Source organism: Parathielavia appendiculata (assembly GCF_033297405.1).
Source record: "Parathielavia appendiculata strain CBS 731.68 unplaced genomic scaffold N657scaffold_7, whole genome shotgun sequence".
Classification (NCBI taxonomy): domain Eukaryota; kingdom Fungi; phylum Ascomycota; class Sordariomycetes; order Sordariales; family Chaetomiaceae; genus Parathielavia; species Parathielavia appendiculata.
The window spans coordinates 1,242,611-1,263,288 of record NW_026944226.1 but is presented as its reverse complement, the minus strand read 5'-3'; the positions used below and the strand labels follow the sequence as shown (position 1 = coordinate 1,263,288).

General features: G+C 57.6%; 6 protein-coding genes across 6 annotated transcripts; 3 read left to right on the top strand and 3 right to left on the bottom strand.

Moving 5' to 3' along the window:
- Nucleotides 1-92: 92 nt before the first annotated feature.
- N657DRAFT_681505 (uncharacterized protein) lies at nucleotides 93-3,392 on the top strand (the record flags this gene model as incomplete). Its single annotated transcript, XM_062796394.1, has 4 exons — nucleotides 93-778; nucleotides 853-1,158; nucleotides 1,211-2,955; nucleotides 3,022-3,392. The coding sequence occupies 4 exons, from the start codon at nucleotides 93-95 to the stop codon at nucleotides 3,390-3,392; spliced, it is 3,108 nt and encodes a 1,035-aa protein (XP_062647180.1).
- A 703-nt stretch (nucleotides 3,393-4,095) lies between these two features.
- Nucleotides 4,096-6,483, bottom strand: N657DRAFT_462656 (acetoacetate-CoA ligase). The gene is made up of 2 exons (XM_062787489.1): nucleotides 5,598-6,483; nucleotides 4,096-5,547 (listed from the first exon to the last, which is right to left on the bottom strand). Exons 1-2 carry the CDS (start codon nucleotides 6,230-6,232, stop codon nucleotides 4,266-4,268), a joined length of 1,917 nt encoding a protein of 638 aa, XP_062647179.1. The 5' UTR covers nucleotides 6,233-6,483; the 3' UTR covers nucleotides 4,096-4,265.
- Nucleotides 6,484-8,073: 1,590 nt separating this feature from the next.
- Nucleotides 8,074-10,342, top strand: N657DRAFT_462594 (serine palmitoyltransferase 2-like protein). Its single transcript, XM_062787488.1, has 2 exons — nucleotides 8,074-8,093; nucleotides 8,216-10,342. The coding sequence occupies exon 2, from the start codon at nucleotides 8,280-8,282 to the stop codon at nucleotides 10,254-10,256; it is 1,977 nt and encodes a 658-aa protein (XP_062647178.1). The 5' UTR covers nucleotides 8,074-8,093; nucleotides 8,216-8,279; the 3' UTR covers nucleotides 10,257-10,342.
- A 603-nt stretch (nucleotides 10,343-10,945) lies between these two features.
- Nucleotides 10,946-13,395, top strand: N657DRAFT_664416 (uncharacterized protein). The gene is made up of 3 exons (XM_062795237.1): nucleotides 10,946-11,367; nucleotides 11,423-12,653; nucleotides 12,713-13,395. Exons 1-3 carry the CDS (start codon nucleotides 11,319-11,321, stop codon nucleotides 13,155-13,157), a joined length of 1,725 nt encoding a protein of 574 aa, XP_062647177.1. The 5' UTR covers nucleotides 10,946-11,318; the 3' UTR covers nucleotides 13,158-13,395.
- Nucleotides 13,396-14,226: 831 nt separating this feature from the next.
- On the bottom strand, nucleotides 14,227-15,829 carry N657DRAFT_656647 (uncharacterized protein; the record flags this gene model as incomplete). Its single annotated transcript, XM_062794726.1, has 3 exons — nucleotides 14,227-15,272; nucleotides 15,336-15,497; nucleotides 15,559-15,829. The coding sequence occupies 3 exons, from the start codon at nucleotides 15,827-15,829 to the stop codon at nucleotides 14,227-14,229; spliced, it is 1,479 nt and encodes a 492-aa protein (XP_062647176.1).
- Nucleotides 15,830-18,439: 2,610 nt separating this feature from the next.
- N657DRAFT_620259 (uncharacterized protein) lies at nucleotides 18,440-20,092 on the bottom strand (the record flags this gene model as incomplete). The annotated part of the gene is made up of 1 exon (XM_062790583.1): nucleotides 18,440-20,092. The coding sequence occupies one exon, from the start codon at nucleotides 20,090-20,092 to the stop codon at nucleotides 18,440-18,442; it is 1,653 nt and encodes a 550-aa protein (XP_062647175.1).
- Between the last annotated feature and the right edge of the window lie 586 nt (nucleotides 20,093-20,678).

The window sequence follows — 20,678 nt, the reverse complement described above, 5'->3', positions numbered from 1 at the left end:
GATGCTCGCCGATTGAGGGACCCTCAGGTAACAAACGAGCAAAGCGACGCCTGCGCCATTCGCCCTCTTCGGCCCTTTTCCGATTGCCCGACATGTCGCAATTCGGCGCGTCAGCCCTGCAAATCTCATCCGTGTCGCCAATCTCGCCCGTTGCCGCTTCGTCCACCTCGCCCGCGGGGGGCCCCGCCCTTCCTCCGCCGCCCTCGAGGGCCGGCGGTGGAGCCGGATCCGGACCCGGAGCATCGGCCGGGACGCCATCATCGCAGCCCCATCAGTCGCAGCCACCCCAGCACAAGCGCGTCTATCAGGCCTGCATTCCGTGCCGCCGCCGCAAGGTCCGCTGCGATCTTGGTAGCGTCGACGACCCGCACGACCCCCCTTGTGTCCGCTGCCGTCGGGAAAGCAAGGAGTGCTATTTCAGCGCCACGCGGAGGAAGCGCAAGGCTGATGATGGCTCCATCGACGATCCCGACCAAGACGATTACATCCTGCGCAATGGCCGCAAACAGCTACGCGGCGCTAGTCCTTCGCCGGGCCTGGACCGCAGACTCTACAGCGACGTACCCTTGACTCCGGGGGGCAGCCTCGGCCGGTCACAGCCGCTAAGGCGGCCGGGTGAAACGTCCAAAAGCGTCCGTAGCAGCAGCACAGCCGGCGAGTTTGGCAATGGCGAGCCCAACACTCCGCTCGAGAATCTGGAGGCCCAGACCGTCATGCGGAGAGGTGTCTACGGTCCACACGATGCGCTAGACCTGCTCTACAAGGCTGCCACCGACAAGTTAGTGGATTGTGCATGCAAAGCATATAGGTGCGAATAGGACCAAGCTTGCTGACATGTCGCGACTCCAACAGTGCCTCGCACAAACCTGACGACGACCCTGCGCCGGCACGTAGCGCCACTCAACCCGGCTCCCACCACGCCCGTCGCGAGGCTGAGTCGCGGAAGTCATCCAATACCATCACACCTGGGGGCTACCACCAACGACATACCTCTCGCCATGAAGGCCCGACCGCGGAACAGGCAATTGATCCGGAGCTGACGAGGCGGGATCCGTCCACTGAGCCTGGTTACAGCGAGGCACTCAAGGCTTGGGCGCGGTTCAGGTTTGTGCGAGCGGGTTGGTTCACGGCCCAGGAAGCAATTGACTACATTGACTAGTAAGCTGGTGCCTCACACTATGCTCGTCTCTCCAATGCTGACATGTGCCAGCTACTACAAGTACCTGTCCCCGCTCACCCCGATCTCACCACCAACATTCAACAACCCGGCATCCCACTTGACGCTCTTGACAGAGGAGCCGATACTCACTGTGACACTCTTGACCATCTCTTCCAGATATCGGCGCATGCCCGGCACCGGAGGGCATTGCCGCTCACACGCCATTCACGAGCAGCTGTGGACTTACCTCAGGGGCATGATTGAGCGGGTGGTGTGGGGTCAAGAGGCTTTTGGCGGCGGTTTCTGTGGGTCAGGTGCCGATGACACGCAGAACTCAAGCACCGCTCCATGGCGCGGCTTACGGAGGGGCAGTCTGCGGACGCTCGGGACCATCGAGTCTCTAATGATCCTCACGGAATGGCATCCCCGGGCGCTCCACTTCCCGCCAAATGAAGCGACCGATGAACTGATGCTGCCCTCATATGACCCGCCCAGTCCTGGGGTCGCTGATGGGAATCAGAAGCCCTCGTCTGGGTTTGGCGGTCGGAGAATCGAGAGCTGGCTGGAACCCGCTTGGAGGAGCGACCGCATGTGCTGGATGTTGCTGAGCACGGGCATGGGACTCGCATACGAGCTGGGTGTTTTCGACGATGTCGACGAGCTGCTTGCCGCCGGCGCCATCACCCGCCCCGAGTACGAAGACGAGTCGTACCGCTTGAGGGCCAACCGCATCAAGAGGCTGCTCTTGATCTATTTGAGCCAGCTCGCCGGCCGGCTAGGCTGGACGAACATGGTACCAGAAAGGCTGCGCAAGTCAGATCCCGCCGTGTCGCGGAGGAGGCGGCTTTCCGTCGAGGGTACCACGCCCGGGACCAACCCCTCGTCGCTGTCAAACACGTTCAACTACATACCGGACCTGGAGCTGGACGACCAGATCATCCACTGCTGGGCGGGCATCAGCCATGCGATGCAGGTCGGCAACGAGAGGCTGTTCAGGTCCCGAAAACACACAACCGAGATAATCCAGAGCGGCAAGTACATCGAGTTGCTCAAGGACTTCCAACCCATGCTGAAGGACTGGTGGAATCAGTTTGAGCGGTTCAGGATGCCTCCCTACATCCGACACATTCTCACCATCGAGTACGAATACGTCCGGATCTACATCAACTCGCTCTCCCTGCAGGCGGTCGTTGAGCGGTGCACTAGTAATGCCGGCGGCGGCTCGGGGCCCGGTGGGAGCGTGTCCGGCCACTCGGGACCGCAGCTGTCGCCGCAGACGCAAAACTACTACGGCAGGCTGCCGCTCGGACAGCTGGGCGGCTTCGGCGCCGAGGACCAAGAGTACGTGAGGGAGGTTGTCAACGGCAGCCGGAACTTGCTCCGAACCGTTGTGGAGGGTCTGCTTCCCGGTGACTACCTCAAGCACGCGCCGGTGAGGACTTACTTCCGCATCATCAGCGGCGCCATGTTCCTGCTCAAGACGTTTGCGCTCGGGGCGCCCAAGTCGGACGTCGAGCTGAGCATCCAGCTGATGGATCGCACCGTGGACGCACTGCGGAATTGTGTGGTGGACGATGTCCACCTGGGCATCCGGTTTTCCGACATGCTCGAAACGCTGACCAGCCGCTTGCGGAACCGCTTCATCTACGCGCCGCCGGCGCCCGTGTCGACGACGGATGGTAGGTCGCCCGGGCAGACCCACGGCGATGTAATCAACGGCAGCGGCGCGAACGGCTTGGCAGCGACGAACCATGCGCAAGAGATGTGGCTTAAGCTAAAGGAGGCCCCTCCTCTCGGTAAGTCTAGCCATTCAAAATACGCCTCGCCATTGCGTGGGAATCTCAAGTTAACAGTATTTCCAGAGCGGTCCACAACCCCGGCCAACATCTCGGCCACCCCCTGGGACCTCACAGCCGGCACGTTTCCGTACCCCACCGGGTCCGCGTCCATGTTTGGGCCGTCTACGCCAGCGGCCACGACAGGGCTCGACAACGGAACCACCAGCGGCGCCGGCCTGGCCGACGGCGGGCTCTTTGACAACCCGGACTGGGCCAACCCCAACAACGAGATGTGGTACCTGCCCACGGGCCCGGCCTTTTTCCAGAACATTGATAACAATGCCGTGTCGATGACGGCGGAGGGCGTAAATGTGGGTGGTATGGACCTGCTCGAGTACATGGCGATGGATCCGATGGACCACCACAACTTTGCCATGGATGGGAATGGGTTTTGATGCTGCTTCTGTCTGTTCTCACCGGAGGGAGATGTGACGTTGATTGCGGGATGTTCGATGTTCTTCCATGTCTCTCCTTCGCCGACTTGCTTTCTTGGGGGAAAAAAAAGACTGAGGAATAAGAGGCGGAAAGTCTGCTCAGCTGGGATTTACGTTTGCGGAGTTAGCTTTGCTATGCGTTTAGCGATGGGTTCCAAAAGGGGATGGGAGGCAATAGTGGAGTTTTCTGTGCCAGGGGACGGTTTCTATCTCACCCTTGGAAGGGCGAACTGATTGCTCAGCTGTCTTCGAATTCGAGGGGAAACGGGTGATGATAGGAAGGGCGGGACGTTTTTGTTCCGAGCTGGATGCGAAGACACCGTTGGCGCGATGGGTGCGGCTATGGTTTGCTGTCGTCGAAATCACTTCAGGCAGATCCGTCCTTGGCTCCTTGTTATAGCGTGAGGCCTAGTTCGCTGCACGCCTTATTAAGCATGGCTTTGAGAGCCCCGGCGCTGAATTTGGATTCAACCTACCATCGAAGTCAGACATAAGATGAGGAGATGTGGGAGATGCTGAGCTTGTGTGCTGCACACCACCCTGTTGTTGGTGTTCCGTGATGGATGGCCAAGTCGCGGAGAGGACAAATGCAAGAGGACCATACCATCATGTCTACAGTATATGCCTCCTGGGCCGTATATGGCATGGGACTTGATTTTTTGCTTCCTCGCTCTACCACTCAGAAGTGGTCTTGATGTTTATGGATTATACTGCGGCCATGTCATCAAAGTGCAAACATGGCGGCGCAGGCTTGATTTAGCTATTAACCTCTGTCAGACATCGAGCAGTTTATAGGTTTCAATGCATGCCTCTGATCAAGTCCATCCTGGACCTCTAATTGGGAAGGGCCTCATTCGCCTTCCTGGCCCACTCCCTAAACCAGTCCAGCGCCTCCGGGTTTGCAACACTAGCATTCGTCCTGACCTGCATCCCCGAGAGTATCTGCTTGACCGCCACCTCGATCTTTTTGCCATTGCCCGTCTTGGGCACTCCACCCTTCGCCTCCTCAATCACGCCCGGCACATGGCGCGGGCTGAGTTCCCTCCTCACCACCTCGGAGATCCTCCTCCGCACCCCGTCATCAAACACCTGACCTTCCTTCATCACCACGAAGAGGCATACCGTCTCGTCCCGATCGCACTCCCTCCGGCGCCCCACACACACGGCATCCTCCACCTCGCCGGCAAAGAAGCGCGTCAGCACGTTGTAGATCTCGGCACTCCCGAAACGCACGCCGGCCGGCTTCAGCACGCCGTCGCTGCGGCCCAGCATGACCAGCCCGCCCGTAGCGGGGTCCATGCGCACAAAGTCCCCGTGGTGCCACAGGCGGGGCCCGAACCGCTCAAAGTAGGCGGCGCGGTACTTCTCCTGGCCCTCATCCCCAAAAAAGGTCAGCGGCTGGCTGGGGAAGGGCTTGGTGCAGACAAGATCGCCGGGCGCATCTGCGGGCGATACGGGGCGCGGGTCGTCGTCGGGCGGTGAGGAGGGCGCCGAGTCGACTACCCCGATGGCCATGCCCAGCCCCGCGCACTGTATCTCGCCTGCGTGTACGGGTAAGAGGGGGCAGGGGGCGCCGAATAAAGAGATGATATCTGTGCCGCCCGTGATGGAGGCGAGATTGACTTTTGCGGGGAAGGCTGAGTAGACAAAGTGGAAGGTGGACGGGGGTAAGGGCGAGGCGGTGGAGTAGATTGCTTCGAGGGACAAGAGATTCAGGGACGGGTCGGTGACGGGGCGGATGTTGTTGGCTTCGAGCGCGGTCAGGTAGGCGGCCGAGGTGCCGAAGTGGGTAACCCGGAGGGAGGAGAGCAGGCGCGGGAGGGAGGAGTAGCCGTGCGGCTTGAACGGAGAGCCGGAGTAGAGGACGATAGAGGAGCCGCAGGCGAGGACGGACACGCTCCAGTGGTGCATCATCCACGAGGTGGTGGTGTAGTAGAGCATGCGGGAGGTGGAGTTGAGCGAACAGTGGAGGAAGTGTTCTTTTTTGTGCTGTAGTAAGGTGCCTGCGGCGGTGTGGACGATCGCTTTGGGCAGTCCGGTGGTGCCACTCGAGTAAAGGACGTAAAGGGGGTGGGAAGGCGGGAGCTGGGCGAAGACGAGCGGCGAGCTTGGTGAACTAGAACCGGGGTTAGAACGGGCATAATGTGGTTGCGACGCCGCACTCACGAATCAAGGAAGGTCTCAAACTCCTCCGCCTTGACCCTCTTTGCCCGGATCTCATCTAGGCCCGTCTCTACATTCTTGAGACCCCTTATAACGACAACCTGCTCGAGGCCGTGTTTTCTGAGCTCATCGACGACCTCGAGCGTCTTCTCCTTGCCAGACCACTCCTTGCCATTGTAGAGCGTGGCATTGTCGGCAAAGAGCACCTGGGGTCTAATCTGGACCAGACGGTCGAGCACAGCGCTGACACCGTTGTCCGGGCTGATACTGGTCCAGATGGCACCGAGGGTGGCTGCACTCAGCAGGGCGACCAGGGCTTGAGCATGATTGGCGACGAAGCCAGCCACGACGCTGTTCTCCTTGACGCCGACAGCGCGTAGGGCGTTGGAGCAGCGGCGGACCTGGTCCCTCAGCTCGGACCACGAGGTTTCGGTGAGGTGGCTTTCATCCTCGGTTGCTGTGATGACAGCCGTGGCCGACTCGTCGATGTCGGCATTGGCCGGGAAGAGAAGATTCTCTGCAAAGTTGAGACGGGCGCCGGCAAAGAAGTCGGGCCTGGGAAACATGGGGGCATCAGGCGGCAGAACCTGGGGAGGGTTAGCACCTCTAAGAGAGTGTGAAAGAAGACTCACATACATAGTCGAACTGCTTTGAGGCTTTGATTTTGGTGAAGTACCAGACCTCGGCCCAGAACTCCGGGATATTGTTGACGGACCATTTGTACAGGTCTGGATAGTCCCTGAGCTCCAAGCTGTATTTGGTGTTTATGTGCTGGAGGAATTTCCACATCTGGGTCGTTTTGGGGCTCCCATGTCTCCAGAGTTCGGCGGCCATCATGGTGTGTTGGGCACTTCTACTCCGAACCTGTGAAATGATAAACAAGCGCTCTCGACTCTCAGGGGCGCCTGATCGGGGTTCAGATGTAAAAAATTAGCGATTGCAATGAATGGGATGCAATCCTGCATTTCGAAGATCTACCGTGACCCTTCTGTTCAGATGAACGGGAGGAGCTCCCGAGGTACTTGTACCTGGACAAGAAGCTCCAGTATTCCAGTCCAAGTTAATTAACGGGTTGTCCCGCAGCGCTCGAGGCCCGAGTCCGGTCAAAGCCGACAATTGCCAGCTCTGCCCACAACCTTAAATGGCCGATGGGACCCCCGTCTCGAACTGCCAGTCATGCAGGTACCGGGCTGGCCCGGCTTCTGACAATGGGCGTTTTGAAGAGATCAACCGAAGCGCACATACTCGCATGTTCGGAGACAGGCAAGAGCTTCATGAAAGTGGGCTGTGCGCTTGCATACCCAAAAGACTAGAAGCATTCGGGTCGGTGCTACTCCGTACTGTGAATAGAAAGGAGATCGGTAAACAGAAAGAACTGAGCGAGCGAAGGCAACGACAAAAACCGTTTTCCAATCGTAGTCCATGTCATCTTTGATGCGGCAGATTGGGGTCAAAAACATAACCAATTGTCTTGACTCTTCAGATCACCGTCATCCGTTAATAGTCTCGTGCTCGGGAGCGCTCGCTTGGCTCTAATCGACGGATGTGACGTTCACTCCCCGGCTATCCGTGTTAGCGGCGTCAATCTGGTTGAGATGTGCAATGCATTTGCTGGCAACGCACATTTGAAGCACACCGCTTCCTCTCGACAATTCTGATGTCATGCCACTGACGTTATGATAAATTCCTGGACAAGACCAGCAAGAGAAAACCTGAAGTCGTAAACCTGGAGATCCCGAGTTCAGTTTCTGGTGATGCCGATCAAAAGTTTGCCATGTTGCATGTTGCAGCCGGACCGGTCGGCATCTTGGAGAAACTCAAACCCCGTCCAGGGGTTCCGTGTGCGCTGGTCTAACGAGCACTTGCAGGAGGCTGGTGGCGCAGGAAGGCAACCGACAGGGGGGGTTGTCAAATTGCAGCGGTGGGGACACAGCAAGCAGGCGACCCACTGCGCCCAAACCCCGGGACCCCGATTCGTCAAACCGCCAGGGCCCCGAGCAGATCCGTTTGCTCGAAATCCTCTGCATGTCCCACTCGCACTCGCATTTCGCCTGTCGCCGTCGGACTTGTCTCTTGTTCTTGCCCCGTTCGACAATTCCACTTGGACGAGTACCCCTTTCGCAACGCTGTACAAAAACTCGGGGCGAGGGCGACCTGGACCGCGAGGTCCCCTATTTTCTTCTCTCATCTGAGATCTCCGTCGATAAGCTGCACTGGCAAGCACCCGCTCAATCGCTTGCGCGCACCTCCTGCAGCTGTCGACTGCGACTTCTCATTCGTCGGGCAGAGGAGCTTTCACCAATTGCTTGGCACCTCGCTGCCACTAGGCGACCTCACAGCAAGGATTGTGCTCGACTCAACAAAGTTTATCAGTGTGTCTTTCGAGTCCAGTAAGATCGTTTTTACCACGTCGCGCTTGGGGAGATACCGTTTGGCAGCCTGGACGCGGCGGCACTTGTGTGTCGGTGGAGTTGCAGAGGGGCTGTTGTCCGCCAGTCAGTATGTCATCACCCTTAATAAACGCCCTGATTGTGGGAAGCCTCACCATCCGAAGGGGAGAGCGGCGCTGGATCCACCCAAAACACATTGCTAACGTGGCGCTCCTGTCCAGCATTGCTCAGCGCTATCTATCCTGAATAGCTCTCACTATTAGCACCTCGACTGTCTTCGGCCTACACCCTAGCGATGCCTCGAAAGCTCTCGAATCCTTTTTCCACATCCACTATGCCGCCCTCTGAGAAGGCAGTCGAGCGACGGCCTTCTCAGTCGAAAGCCAATCGTCTTGCGGGCTTCTTCTCTTCCAAGTCAAAGGATCAACAAACGGCCCAACACGCAGTACCGTCGCCTCCGATTTCACCCTCGCCCAGCCCTCTCCCGACCATCTCGCTGTCCGCTGCCAATGGCGGCGAGCTTAATACCGACGAGACGCCAACCACGCTCTTTGAGCCTCCATCAGCCGACGAAGCAAAGAGACAACAACGCCGCGATGCTCAGTTTGGGCCGTTGCTTAGCCCTGGCCATCTATACGTCAGCGCCCACCAGGGCGAGCCGCTTGAGGCGCCCGTGGAAGACGAGCCACCCTATTACGTCGTTCTCACCACTTATATCAGCTACCTGCTCCTCATTGCCTTTGGCCACGCACGGGACTTCTTCGGGAAGCGGTTTGGGGATAAGAAACGTTACCAGAGCCTCAAGGTTTCGAATGGCTACGCCCCGCTCAGCGATGACTTCGACAGCTTCTACGTCAGGAGGCTGAAGCGGCGCCTTGACGACTGCTTCGCGAGGCCCACAAGTGGTGTCCCTGGCCGCTACATCACTATCATTGACCGCAAATCCGACGACTTCAATTTGTCTTACAAGTTCACCGGCACGTACACCGAGACGCTGAACCTGAGTTCGTACAACTACCTGGGTTTCGCCCAATCCGAGGGCCCCTGCGCCGACGCCGTGGAGGAATGCGTACGCAAGAGCGGCATCAGCTACGCCAGCCCGCGCGCCGATGCCGGCACGTCCGATCTGGCTCTCGAGGTGGAACGGGAGGTGGCCCAGTTTGTGGGCAAGCCGGCCGCCATGGTGTTCTCGATGGGTTTCGTCACAAACGCCGGTACCTTCCCGGCTCTCGTTTCCAAGGGCTGTCTCATCATCTCAGACGAGCTCAACCACGCCTCGATTCGCATCGGCGCCCGTCTCTCTGGCGCCGTGATCCGGTCGTTCAAGCACAACAACATGGAGGATCTGGAGAGGAAACTCCGCGAGGCCATCTCCCAGGGTCAGCCGCGCACCCACCGGCCATGGAAGAAGATTCTGGTTGCCGTCGAAGGTCTCTACTCGATGGAGGGCACCATGGTCGATCTTCCTGGAGTTCTGGCGCTCAAGAAGAAGTACAAGTTCTTTTTGTATGTGGACGAGGCCCACAGTATTGGAGCGCTAGGCCCCAGGGGACGCGGTGTCTGCGACTATTTCGGTATTGACCCGGCCGAGGTCGACGTCCTCATGGGAACTCTGACCAAGGCATTCGGCGCCAACGGCGGCTACATTGCTGGCGAGAAACACATCATTGACGCGCTCCGCATTTCAAACCCGGCCACCGTCCTCGGCGAGTCCCCGACACCGTTCGTCTTGATGCAGATTCTTTCTTCGCTCCGGGTGATCACGGGAGAAGTTGCACCCGGCCAGGGCGAGGAGCGGCTGCAGCGGCTAGCTTTCAATTCGCGATATCTCCGGCTCGGCCTCAAGCGCCTAGGCTTCATCGTCTACGGCCACGACGACTCGCCGATCATCCCCATCGTGTTGTACAACCCGGCCAAAATGCCGGCCTTCAGCCACGAGATGCTCAAGCGCAAGATTTCGGTTGTCGTTGTGGGCTACCCGGCCACGCCGCTCATCAGCTCGCGCGCGCGCTTTTGCGTCTCGGCGGCGCATAACAAGGACGACATGGACCGCATCCTGGCGGCGTGCGACGAGGTTGGGGATATCCTCCAGCTCAAGTACTCGACGGGCATTGCAGGCGGCCAGGAGCCGCTGCCGGAGGGAGTCACCCCGGAGATGGAGAAGGAGTGGCGCAGGGCGAGTGGTCTGGAGGGTGTGATCAAGCCGCCCAGGTGGCGGCTTGAGGATGTCATTGCGCGCGGTGTGCAGGATGCCAAGGAGAAGCTCCGGTAAGACTGGAGGCTGGTGTGTGATATGAGGGCGCCCGAGTCGATGAGGTTGTGGGAGTCTTGACTTTGTATAGAGCTGTCGGACAACGCCTCGCCGCCGCTGGCGCCCAAGAACCGGATGGACTAGGGGCGGAGGCTTGGGGTTAATGTATAGAACTTGGGAGCGCTGTTGCTGTCAGAGCCGTATTCGCCGGGCTGTCTGCTGCAGCAGTTGATTACTCATAATATATCTCCAGGGACATAAGGTAGCTTTGACGGGTAAGGAGTTGGTGGGCGGGAGCTGGGCACCACTGTTGGAGAAGAGCCAGGAGTTGGGAGGTGGAGAACTCACGCGACCGGATGAGGGGCTCATTAATGAGGGATCTTTATACGGAATAGAATACCTCCTTGTCTTCTCCGTACTGCGCCCGTTGTTCACAAGCTGTCATAGGAAAGTTGTCTTGGATCTGCTGTTGTAATGGCTGCTCTTCAAGTCACGTGCCAGCGCGTTTTGTCCAAACGAGCAATTACACCCAAACGCCACGCTCCCACAACTCACTATCACCAGCTTGCTTTCACGACCTGCAGCCTTCTTCGATCGGAAAGTCACACTACGTCAATATAGCATTTCTTTGCGGCCACTGCATCTTGGCATTTCACTTCAAGCCCTGCAATTGAAGTAGCTGTTATTCTTTTTCGAGTTCCCATTGACTCATTTCTCTTTGTGCACCGAGAGTTGTCATTTTCCGAGCGCTCCTATCCTGGTAAGTGAATCGCTTTATCATGGATCCCAGCCTCCCTCCTTGCTGCGTTTCGTGGTCGTGGTCTTCCTTCCTGAGATGTCTCGTCGAGTCTTGAACTCCAAGACATTCCTTGCCCCATGCACAGTCGGTCAACACGCGGGCAGAGGACAGTGAATGTGTACAGCTGCGATGAAAGTCAAAGGGGCTCTTGTGGTTGCGTTCTATCTGCTTGGCTTTGAGATGTTAACTTGATTTCATCTACCTGCTAGCAAGGGTTGCGGCGATTGACCAGCACTTGTTTCTTCTCTTCCTTCGTCCTCATCTTAGGGGGTGATCATGGCAAGATGGTGAAGCACAAAAAGGAGAAACAGCAGACGCTGGAGGCCACACTTGGTAACGCTCAGCTCCCTCAGGTATTTTCTGTGGTCAGCTTGCTAATGCATACCAGGCCGGCCGCGGGTGAGGCCTGCCATCAAGACGCCCAAGACTAAGGGCAAGTCCAAGGCAGCGTTGAGTTCTGCGCTGTCGAGTTCGCCTGCTGGAGTCAAGAGCTCGCCTAAGGCGCTGCCCTCCTCCTTCATGCATTCATCACAAGTAGGCGGATCCGCGAGGAAAAGGACGGCCGTCCTCAATGACGAGTCTTCTGAGAAGGAAACGAGTGAGGACGATGACGTGCAGCTGCTTGTAAGGGAGAGAAAGCGTGGCAAGAAGCACCCGGCTTCGAGTTCGTCGTCGAGCGCGGGGTTGCCTGCCAAAGGCAACGCGGATCAGGATAATCGCGATGCGGAGGAGGATGATGACATGCCACCTGTCACTCCAACAGCTAGGCGCAAGAGACGCCGGGTTGCTGACGAGAGCGATGACGATGACGAGCCTCTAGCCTCCTCAGCCATCAAGCGCCGTCGACTTGTTCGGAGGAATGGACCACCAATTCCGGCGAAAGAAGACCAGAAGGAGAGTGAGGACGACGAACCTGCGCCATCTTCAACAAGAACCAGCCGGACGAGACGTAAGCCGCTCACCAAGAAGGAAAAGGCGCGACAGCTTCTCCGCCGGAAGCGCGCCGGTGAAGTCATCAATGAGGACGAAGAGACCTCGTCTTCCGAAGAGGAGGAGCCTGCCAAGAAGGCTATGTACGACACCGACTCGGACCATCTCGCACTTAATGAGTTCGAGGATGACGAGGAGGGTGTCCCCGACCTCAAGGGGAAAGAGGAAGCGCGGACGAGGAAAAAGAAAGAAAGGGGAGAGAAGCGGAGGGCGGTCGGCAGCGGTGATGAAGAATCAGAGGGAAGCATAGATGATTTCGTCGTGGACGACAGCGATGCGCCTCTTGGTGTGCCCGAGGATGCCCTCCTGAACATGCCCCTGGAGTTCACGAAGCACTCACACAAGCCGCTTAAGGAACATTTCCGGGACGCCGTAGAGTGGCTCGTGCAGTTCAAGATCAACCCCGGCTTCTCCGAGAAGGAGCATCCACTATATCGCATGGCGTGGAAGAAACTGGACGACGAAGTTCGCGGTCTTGCCACGTCCAAGTTCGCCTCGGCGGCCTGGAAGAAAGACTTCTACATGGCCCTCCGGGCCCGGCCCTACTTCACTAGCGAAGAGCTTCCCAAGAGCGACTTGCTGGAGTCTCGAAGCTGTGGTGCCTGTGGCAGGTCGGGCCACCCAGCGAGGTAAGCTCTGTCAATCACCAGTGGCGAGGAAGTCGCATGGACTGATCTGAGATTCACAGACACGTAATCACGTTCACCGGCACACCTTACTTCAAAGACACGACCAAACTCGACCGCTTCCTCGAACCCGTCGAACTCGACAGCGACTCCGAGTCGGGCTCTGAGCTCCACGACCTGGACGAGGACGGCAACCCCATCCCCAAAGAAACCAACAAATGGTCCATCGGAGTGGTCTGCAACAGCAACGCCGAGGCAGCACACAACCTCATACACTGGAAGTACGCCCTCCTCGACTGGGTGGATACCCGCCTCCATGAGGAAGGGCACATGGCGCCTTCCAAGCTGGCCGAGCGGGAGCGCATGTGGCCCAAACAGAAGTATAAGCTGGTTGATTCGATCCTGGAGCATTGGGTCGCGAACAAGGTAGTAAAGGCGCTGTATAGCGACTTCAAGGGGACTATTGAGGAGGCGAGGAACAAGAAGACTACCGGGAGGTATCGGTGAGAGGCGGCTGCTATCTGCTGTAACTGTTGGAGTACTTAACGTGGTCGGAGAAGGATCATCGAGAAAGGCTCCCTTGAGAGTCAACACCATGCTGCAGGGAGTTGACATCAATGACGCCGTCACCCACCTTTCAGAAACAGGCTTTGGTGAATTAGCGATGCTAGCTACCTAGGTAAAGTATCATTAGAGCAAAGGGATTATTCCTTACAGACATAACTTGGCAGGAGAAGTATCCATCTCAATATCATGGTGCAATCTGACACCCCTTGACACCCCGTCTCCAAACAGAAAGGTCTTATCCCGCTCATGTGGCTGACACTGACAGAGAACTCACAGGAACCCATTCGTCCGTATTCTGCTCCTGCATAGACCAGTCAATCTGGCACGTAACTACATGACATAAAGCAGCAGCAAACCAGGGACTACACTTCGTAAGCAATGTACACCGGATAATGGGCTTGAAACGAAGTTTGTATACCCACAGCGCTCTCGACAACACTCTAGGCAAAGACAAAGTGCTATGCAAGGTAGACGAGATGCAAACACCAACTACTCACGCCCTAACCCCACACACTCACCACCTCCTACACAACTATCGCCAGTGAGACAATAAACGAGATCCCTCCTTTTGTTTTATTTTGGTTTTCCAAGCTCCCGCGTTTCCAAACCTCGCATCATCCCAACCAGCTTGCAAATGCCCGCGACTAACCAAGCAAAGATACTCGAGGCATCGGATGACCCTGCCCGGTCTCCAGTCCCATCTCTTCGTGACAAGGACACGAAACATCGGCCCATGCAGACATACACGCTACGCTTCCTCGATCTCCCGGGAAACCACTCCCCACTTGCTTTCTTCTATTCCCCCTCATCGAACAGCAAACACACACGCAAGGATCTCGACCATCACCCCCTGCTGTGTCCAACTCCCATCTACCCATTCCGTGCAGGCTCGTACACAAGATCGCCTCTCCATTCCGCACCGCATCGCTTGCAATGCCGAAGGCCCCAGATACCGCTCCCAGCACCTCATTACCCCTCACCGAAACCCTCATCCGTCGTCATCAATCACCTAAATGATGCCTCCCGGCGGGTCATACCCAGCCCCGCCCCTCGCCGAAGCAGCGAGCCCCGCGCTCCCGGGAGCAGTATCCGCCCCCGCCGCCCCACCATCGGCCGGCGCGTTGTTCGTCTTGCGGAGCATGAACATGGGCTTCTTGCCCTCCTTATCCAGTTGCTTGAACAAGATCAGCGGCTTCTCGTCCAGGCCCAGGCAGCGCTCCTGGTCGCCGTAGACAATGTAGAGCGCGTACTGGTCCCAGGGGGCGTTGATCTGGTATTTTTTCAGGGCCGCTGGCAGGACCTTGTAGCAGGGGTCGTCCATGCTGACGCGGAAGGATTTAAAGATTTCGACCGAGGCGTTGCTGCTCGCGCCCGGGGTTTCGGGCGCGGGGGTCTGCATTCTGCGCGGGGCGGCGGTGCTTTTTGCTTGGCTGTAGTGGTCGTCGGCGGCGAAAGTGGAGCGGGAGGAAGAGGTCGGTTGGTCGGCGGAGCGGTAAGAGCGCGCGCCGAGGGTGGTGCCAGAGAGCATGCCGGTGGGCGGTGTTGTTGGGGAGGGCATGTTGGGAGAGGGATAGGATGGTGATGTGGCGCTGCCGCTGGTTCCGTTCATGGCGGCAAGGTGTGATGACGAGAGGACGGCTCTTTCGGCGGCGCTGGACGGGTCGAGCGTTTGTTCAACTATCGACCGGTCGTGGCTGGTTTGCAGGTGTGTCGGAGACGTGGCCTTGGGTGTTGTGCCAAGCATGATTTTCTTGGTCGAGTATTGGCGCTTTAATCCGGCGCTGGACTGGCCTGCAGTCGACGGTGTGGGAGCTGGGGGCGACAGCGTGCTCTCGTAAGTCGGACCGTTGTTGACGTTAGGCAGCGGCTGCTGGGCGTCCTTGGCCAGCCGTAGGGCTGGCAGCATGTCTTCCCGCAGCCTCCTGAAATCCTCGGTTAACCTGCGGAGATCCTGCTCGAATAGTGAAATACGCTCGTCTCGAAGACGCAGCTGCTCCACAAGGTGCTTGATATCTTTGAGAGTCGCATTCGAGGATTGGGCTTCCGTCTCGGCGGCTGCATTGCCTCTTCATTAGCTAAAGGCATGTCTCAGCCTAACATCTTGGGAGCGGGACATACTTGGCGGCATATAATGGTCGGACTCAATGGGAACATCCTGGGCCTTTTTGACATCGTAAACCGACTTGAGGATTGTGAGTCGGTGTCCCACGCTGTGGATACCCATTGCTTTGAGGTCCTCGTGTTGCAGGGCAATGAGGGCCTCGCCAACGATCTCATTTTCTTCGAGCAAGGGGCGTCAGCAGTGCTGGTCGACCACCAGGCAGGCCGAGGGGTTGCTTACCAATAAACCTGTCTGCATATTGCTGGACACCTATGCTGGCGATGAAGTCTGCGCATTCTTCGGCAGTCCACTCAGAAATAATGGTCTCTGGTAGCCTGTCCGCGCTCGAGCGGTAGCCGTAGGTGGTGGGGGTGTGCTCGGCTGATGGCGGCTCCGAGTCGATGGGAGAGGTCTCGACGTCGGTGGCTATGGGGGAGCTGCCGTGCATGTCTCGCTCATACTCGTCGTCGGCATCCGACTCGGCGTAGGCGGTCCCAGAGTCAAAATTCATGGCTGGATAAACTGGGGCCCTCACGGCCTGGGCTGCGGCGAGGGCCAGAGTACTGACAAGCCGGTCGTGCCTGGGCTAAGAAGCCGGCAAGGGGGAGCAAGCGGCGAGGTGTTATGTCTAGGCCGGTGAGTCGAGGCAACGTGTATTTCAAGCCAGCAAAAAAAAAGGTCAACGCCGGTGTCGAGAAAGACTAGCGAAAGTCCGGGGTCTGCTGGGCGCTGCGAGTCGTCGATCGGGTGCGAAGGCTCAAGAACAGGCAGTGGGGTGTTCTGGCAAGCTCCGCACACTGCACAGAACTGCGGGACGTCTTCCGAGCCCCGTTAACTATGCAGGTGATTGTGGGATGGGATGAGATGAATATGGTGAGCAGGTGTCGGGCGTCAAGTTTGGCGAGCAGAGACAAGACGGCGGCGGCGGGAAGAGCGGATCCGGTGGGATTGCTAAGGTTGTCGATGCGGGCGGAGGTGGTTGATTGCGGGCTCTGCCTGGGTCCTGCCGTAGCCGCTCGCTTGGCTGGGCTTGGCCGCTTGGAAGTGGTGCTCTACCCAAATCGTACTAGCGTCAATTCTTTAGCTTGCTCTCGGTTGCAGACCCCTTGCCCAGCCAGCCCACACCCTTTGGCCCAGCTTTGCTCGGCGTTGGACAGGGATTCTTGGCTCTGTGCCAAACTCGAAGCTCTGCCAAACCCATATTCATATTTGAGAGCCAACCTGCAAGTTCGAGCCCATATTTTAGTGATTTGGGTCAGCCGATCTTATATAAAGAACTTTTTTGGTTCACGCCGAAAACAGTAAAGCACATGGTGTTCCTCTCGCGACGTGATGTGCAACTGTCAGAATCTAGGTAGGTACCTCGAGGCCACGAGGGTCTCCGTCCCCAAACAACGCTCTATAAATCGAGAACCCGACATGACCTCGTGCGCTCATCATCAGTTCCCGTCCATGTATTGTTATGGATGGCCGTTTGCCAGCTCCAAGTTAGGACTCCCAACCCACGCTACTCTTTGGTTCTCGCTGCAGAGCCCCGCCCAATAATCCGACGCCGCTTGCAGCCTGTGCCAGCTTTGTACATACAGATTTCGGATGTAAGCAGCATTTTTTTGTTGAACTAGCGTACCATGATATTTCTCACCTCAGAATCCAGTATTTCGTCTGATCTCTCTCGCGGATCTTCACTGTCCCGCATTGTCGCTGCATCCCACAGCCCCTAAGGTCGTGTTACCCTAGCGAGATCCAAGAACGACAGACACCCTTCATTCCCGTTCTCTCATCGACGATCCATGCATCCTGCTCCCCAGCTCGAACGGCGGTTCGCCACAGATTGCGCCAGGGACACGCAGCCCATACAGTCGTAGGCCAAGATCTCAACACGCCCGAGTTGAAACAGCCCGGTCCAGGGCCATCCATACAACGGCCCCTTGGCCACGGGTCACCCCGCGTTTCACCCTGTTCCGGCCCGGCGTCTCTCCCGCAGACATCCTCTTCAACATGACGGCCTCTGGGAGCTCAGGCAACGGGTGTCGAGGGGCTGTGCTCACGAAGGGGCAGAGGTTGTCGGAGCAGTTCTTAAGAACTGCTACCCAGCTCTTCGTTGAAACAGCAGTACATCTTTAAAGAACGTGTGCAAGCAATTTCTCGGTTCGACGAGCAGCCCACCCTGGAGTTGTAAGTGTTGGGTAACGGGGATCATAGCAGGTGAGAGTAGTCAATGAGGAAAATTCAAGGCTCTCACGGCGCTCCTGTACAAACATCATCCCCCATCCATGATCGCCTTGCTTTGGTACAGATACACCGTACTCGGCTACAAGAACCTAGACCAATAACGGTGCATGCGCTTTGTGTTTACAAAAGTAGTTATACAGGCTACCAATCTTCCGACGACGTCTGCACGGGTTATATTGCACCGATAACAGCATGCCTGAGGGTTGATGCAAGTGCTGCGTAAACAAAAAAAAAAAAAATTAAAAATTTTTTTTTTACACCCGGTATGTGCATGATCGATGAAACACTGCTTACGGAGTAGTTCTCGGTCGAGCAAACAGCTGTAGCTGAATCAAGGAAGCCAGCATGCCATGGTCGCTGTCCAGTTTACATGTTTCTCTTTGAGTATGCAACAAACATCATGATGGTACTAGTCAATCTCTTGTCGGCAGTGCAATCCTGGGCATCCGAGCGGCAGTACAACTACAGTCCTGCCCTAGGGAAAAGAAAGAGAAAGCAGGCAGAAAAAGGACAAAAGAGGAAAGCAAGACAAGATATAAACAATAAATAAATCAAGGCTGAACTGTAGTTAAACGCTTAAATCTTGGCTTAGAATTGAACGGTGAGGTGAGCCGCTTTGTGAAAGTCGAGGCCATGCGAAACTACTGAGGGCGTCGAGGCACCTGCAAACACCCATCATCTGTTCCATACATGATCATCCTGCTGCCCAAAACCACCTCCTTCTAAGCACTCGCCTCCTCATAGCCATCCAGAACCCTTCCCAGTAAGAAAAAACGCCCCCATAACTCATAACCCAACCGAACGCCTCGCAACACCAACCTACTCCTCTATCCCAACAAGCCCTGCCAACCCACACCAGGCTTAACAAGTCACGAAAAACCAGCCCGTTTCACCAATGCGAACTCCTCTTCTTCTGCACCTTCGCCCTCCCCTCCTCCGTCTTCCTCCTGCCCCCAGGCTTCGACCCACCACCACCACTACTCCCCTGATGATGATGATGCTGCTGCACCTGGGTCTGCAGTTGCTGCAGCCCACCCGCAGCCCCCTTCCACAGCGCATTCAGCGTGCTCGAGTGAAACGGGCCTTGTCCTTGCTGCTGCCCGTGCTGGCCCGGCTGCGGCGGCCCACCAGACCCAGGCCGTCCCGGAAACGGTCCCGCGCTGACCGGTCTCGGAGGGAGCATCGGCAGCGGGCCGTGTGCTACTTGCGGGCATAGCCCGCCACCACCGCCGCCGGCGGCCCAAGACCCTGGGCTGAGTTGCGGCGGAGGAGGCGGATGGGACATGAGTGGATGCGGATGTGTTTGCGGAGGGGGGATAGTACCAGCAGCAGGAGGGGGAGCGGGAGTGGCGCGGGGTGGGAGCGGCGGACGGTCTGAGGGCAGGTCCTGGCCCTCGACGCCGTACAATTTGCGGAGGCGCTCGGTTTCCTTGGCGACCTCTGCCTCGCGGCGGCGGCGCTCTTTCTCCTCTTCCTCAATCATCTTCTTGATGCGTTTCTGCTCGGCGCGCTCGGCCTTTTCGCGTTCGCGCTGCTCCCGCTCAACCATAGCCTGCAGCCGGCGGGTTTCGGCGTCGATGGACGGATTACTGGCTGAGGGCGCGGTGATGGGTTTGGTTACGGCCGCGGCCGTGGTGGATGGGGCCGGCTGAGGGGGAGCGGCGGGTTCTATTGCCCCGGACATGGCGGCTGGGACGGCGGCAGAGCTCGTGGTGGCGACTGGGCGGGAGTTCTTGCTCTTGTTGCCGTTAAGCGTCGAGCCTGATCCTCCCTGGACGTTGAAAACGTCGGACTTCGGGGCCAGCCAAAAGTCCTTGATGACTTCTGATGCTAGCAAGAGGACCAGCTCGAGTCCCTTGCGGTCCTCAACCTCGACGCGGTGCAGGTTCGGCTGATAGACAGTCAGGACGCTCTCTTTGGCTGCCTTGAACAGCCCGACAGTGATGTCAGGCTCCTTGTTCTTGCGCGCGCCCAGCCTGGTGCCCGTCATGTAACACGTCATGTCCTTGCTCAGCAGACCATCCTTCTTCCACCTGAACATCACTCGCGGGACCAAGTCGGCGGCGGCCGGAGAGGCGTTCTGCTGTTCGCGGTCCAGTTCACTGGCTGTTGGGGTGCGGAAGGTCTGGACGGGGAGCTCGAACTCCCAGCTATCGGTCTTGTTCCATGACCCGGGCGCCATCTTGACCGTCACGGCTTGGTCAGGGTTGTACAGCTGAACCGTAAAGCTGTCAGGGACAACGGGCACAACCGGCGGCGGAGGGGCGCCGGCCTGGGATTGGGCACGAATCTCGGCGGCCGAAAGAGTCGGTTGGGACCACTCGGGTTCTATCATGACTTCCCCGTACACCACACTGGCGTTGTAGGGGTCGCATAATGCAATAGCGTACCTGTTCCGCGAGGCGGGCAGTGCCGGGTCGGCCCGCAGGAGCAAGTACTCAGCTGCCGGTTCGGACCCATTCTGTGTAAAGTACAGGATGCTCGAAAGCGGGTTGTCCGAGGATGGCTTGAGCCGGAAAGTGGGAAGGTTTTCGTCGAGCATCTTCACCAGGCCCGAGTCTGGTGGCAGCGAGTATCACCTCCGGTACCTATTCAGGACAGATGTGCCGATACTCCTGGATCGGCTGATGGAATGCTGTCTTGGGGCGTGGCTTGAAAATACAGTAATCAAGGCAGTGTGGACATCAGCACGAAGGGGCTTTGGGCGACTAATAATAAATAGATCATGCGAACGAGACAGAGCTGACAAGTCGTTGGAAGGTCAGGGACAGCATCCGCATTGCCATGTGCATTGTGGAGGGGTGACGCTTCTTGGCAGGAGGCTGAGCTCGCACGGCACATGTGGGAGCAGAAGGATGCGTTGCGTCTGCTCGCAATGTGGCAACGTAATGGCTGCGGCTTGCATGGTCAGGAACAAACAGGCGCATATTTAGGAGTACGGAGACGGATCAAGATTCGAGTTTGGTCGATCGTGCCCCCACTTCTTCTCGCGGCTTCTTCGAAGTGAGTCGTCACCGTATTAGTCGCCTCATTGAGGCTGTAACCCTAGCCCGATGATCAAAACGCTCGGACGATATCAGCGGGATCAGCCCGTTATGAAGCAGATATGGGACAACAGTAGATCTCTT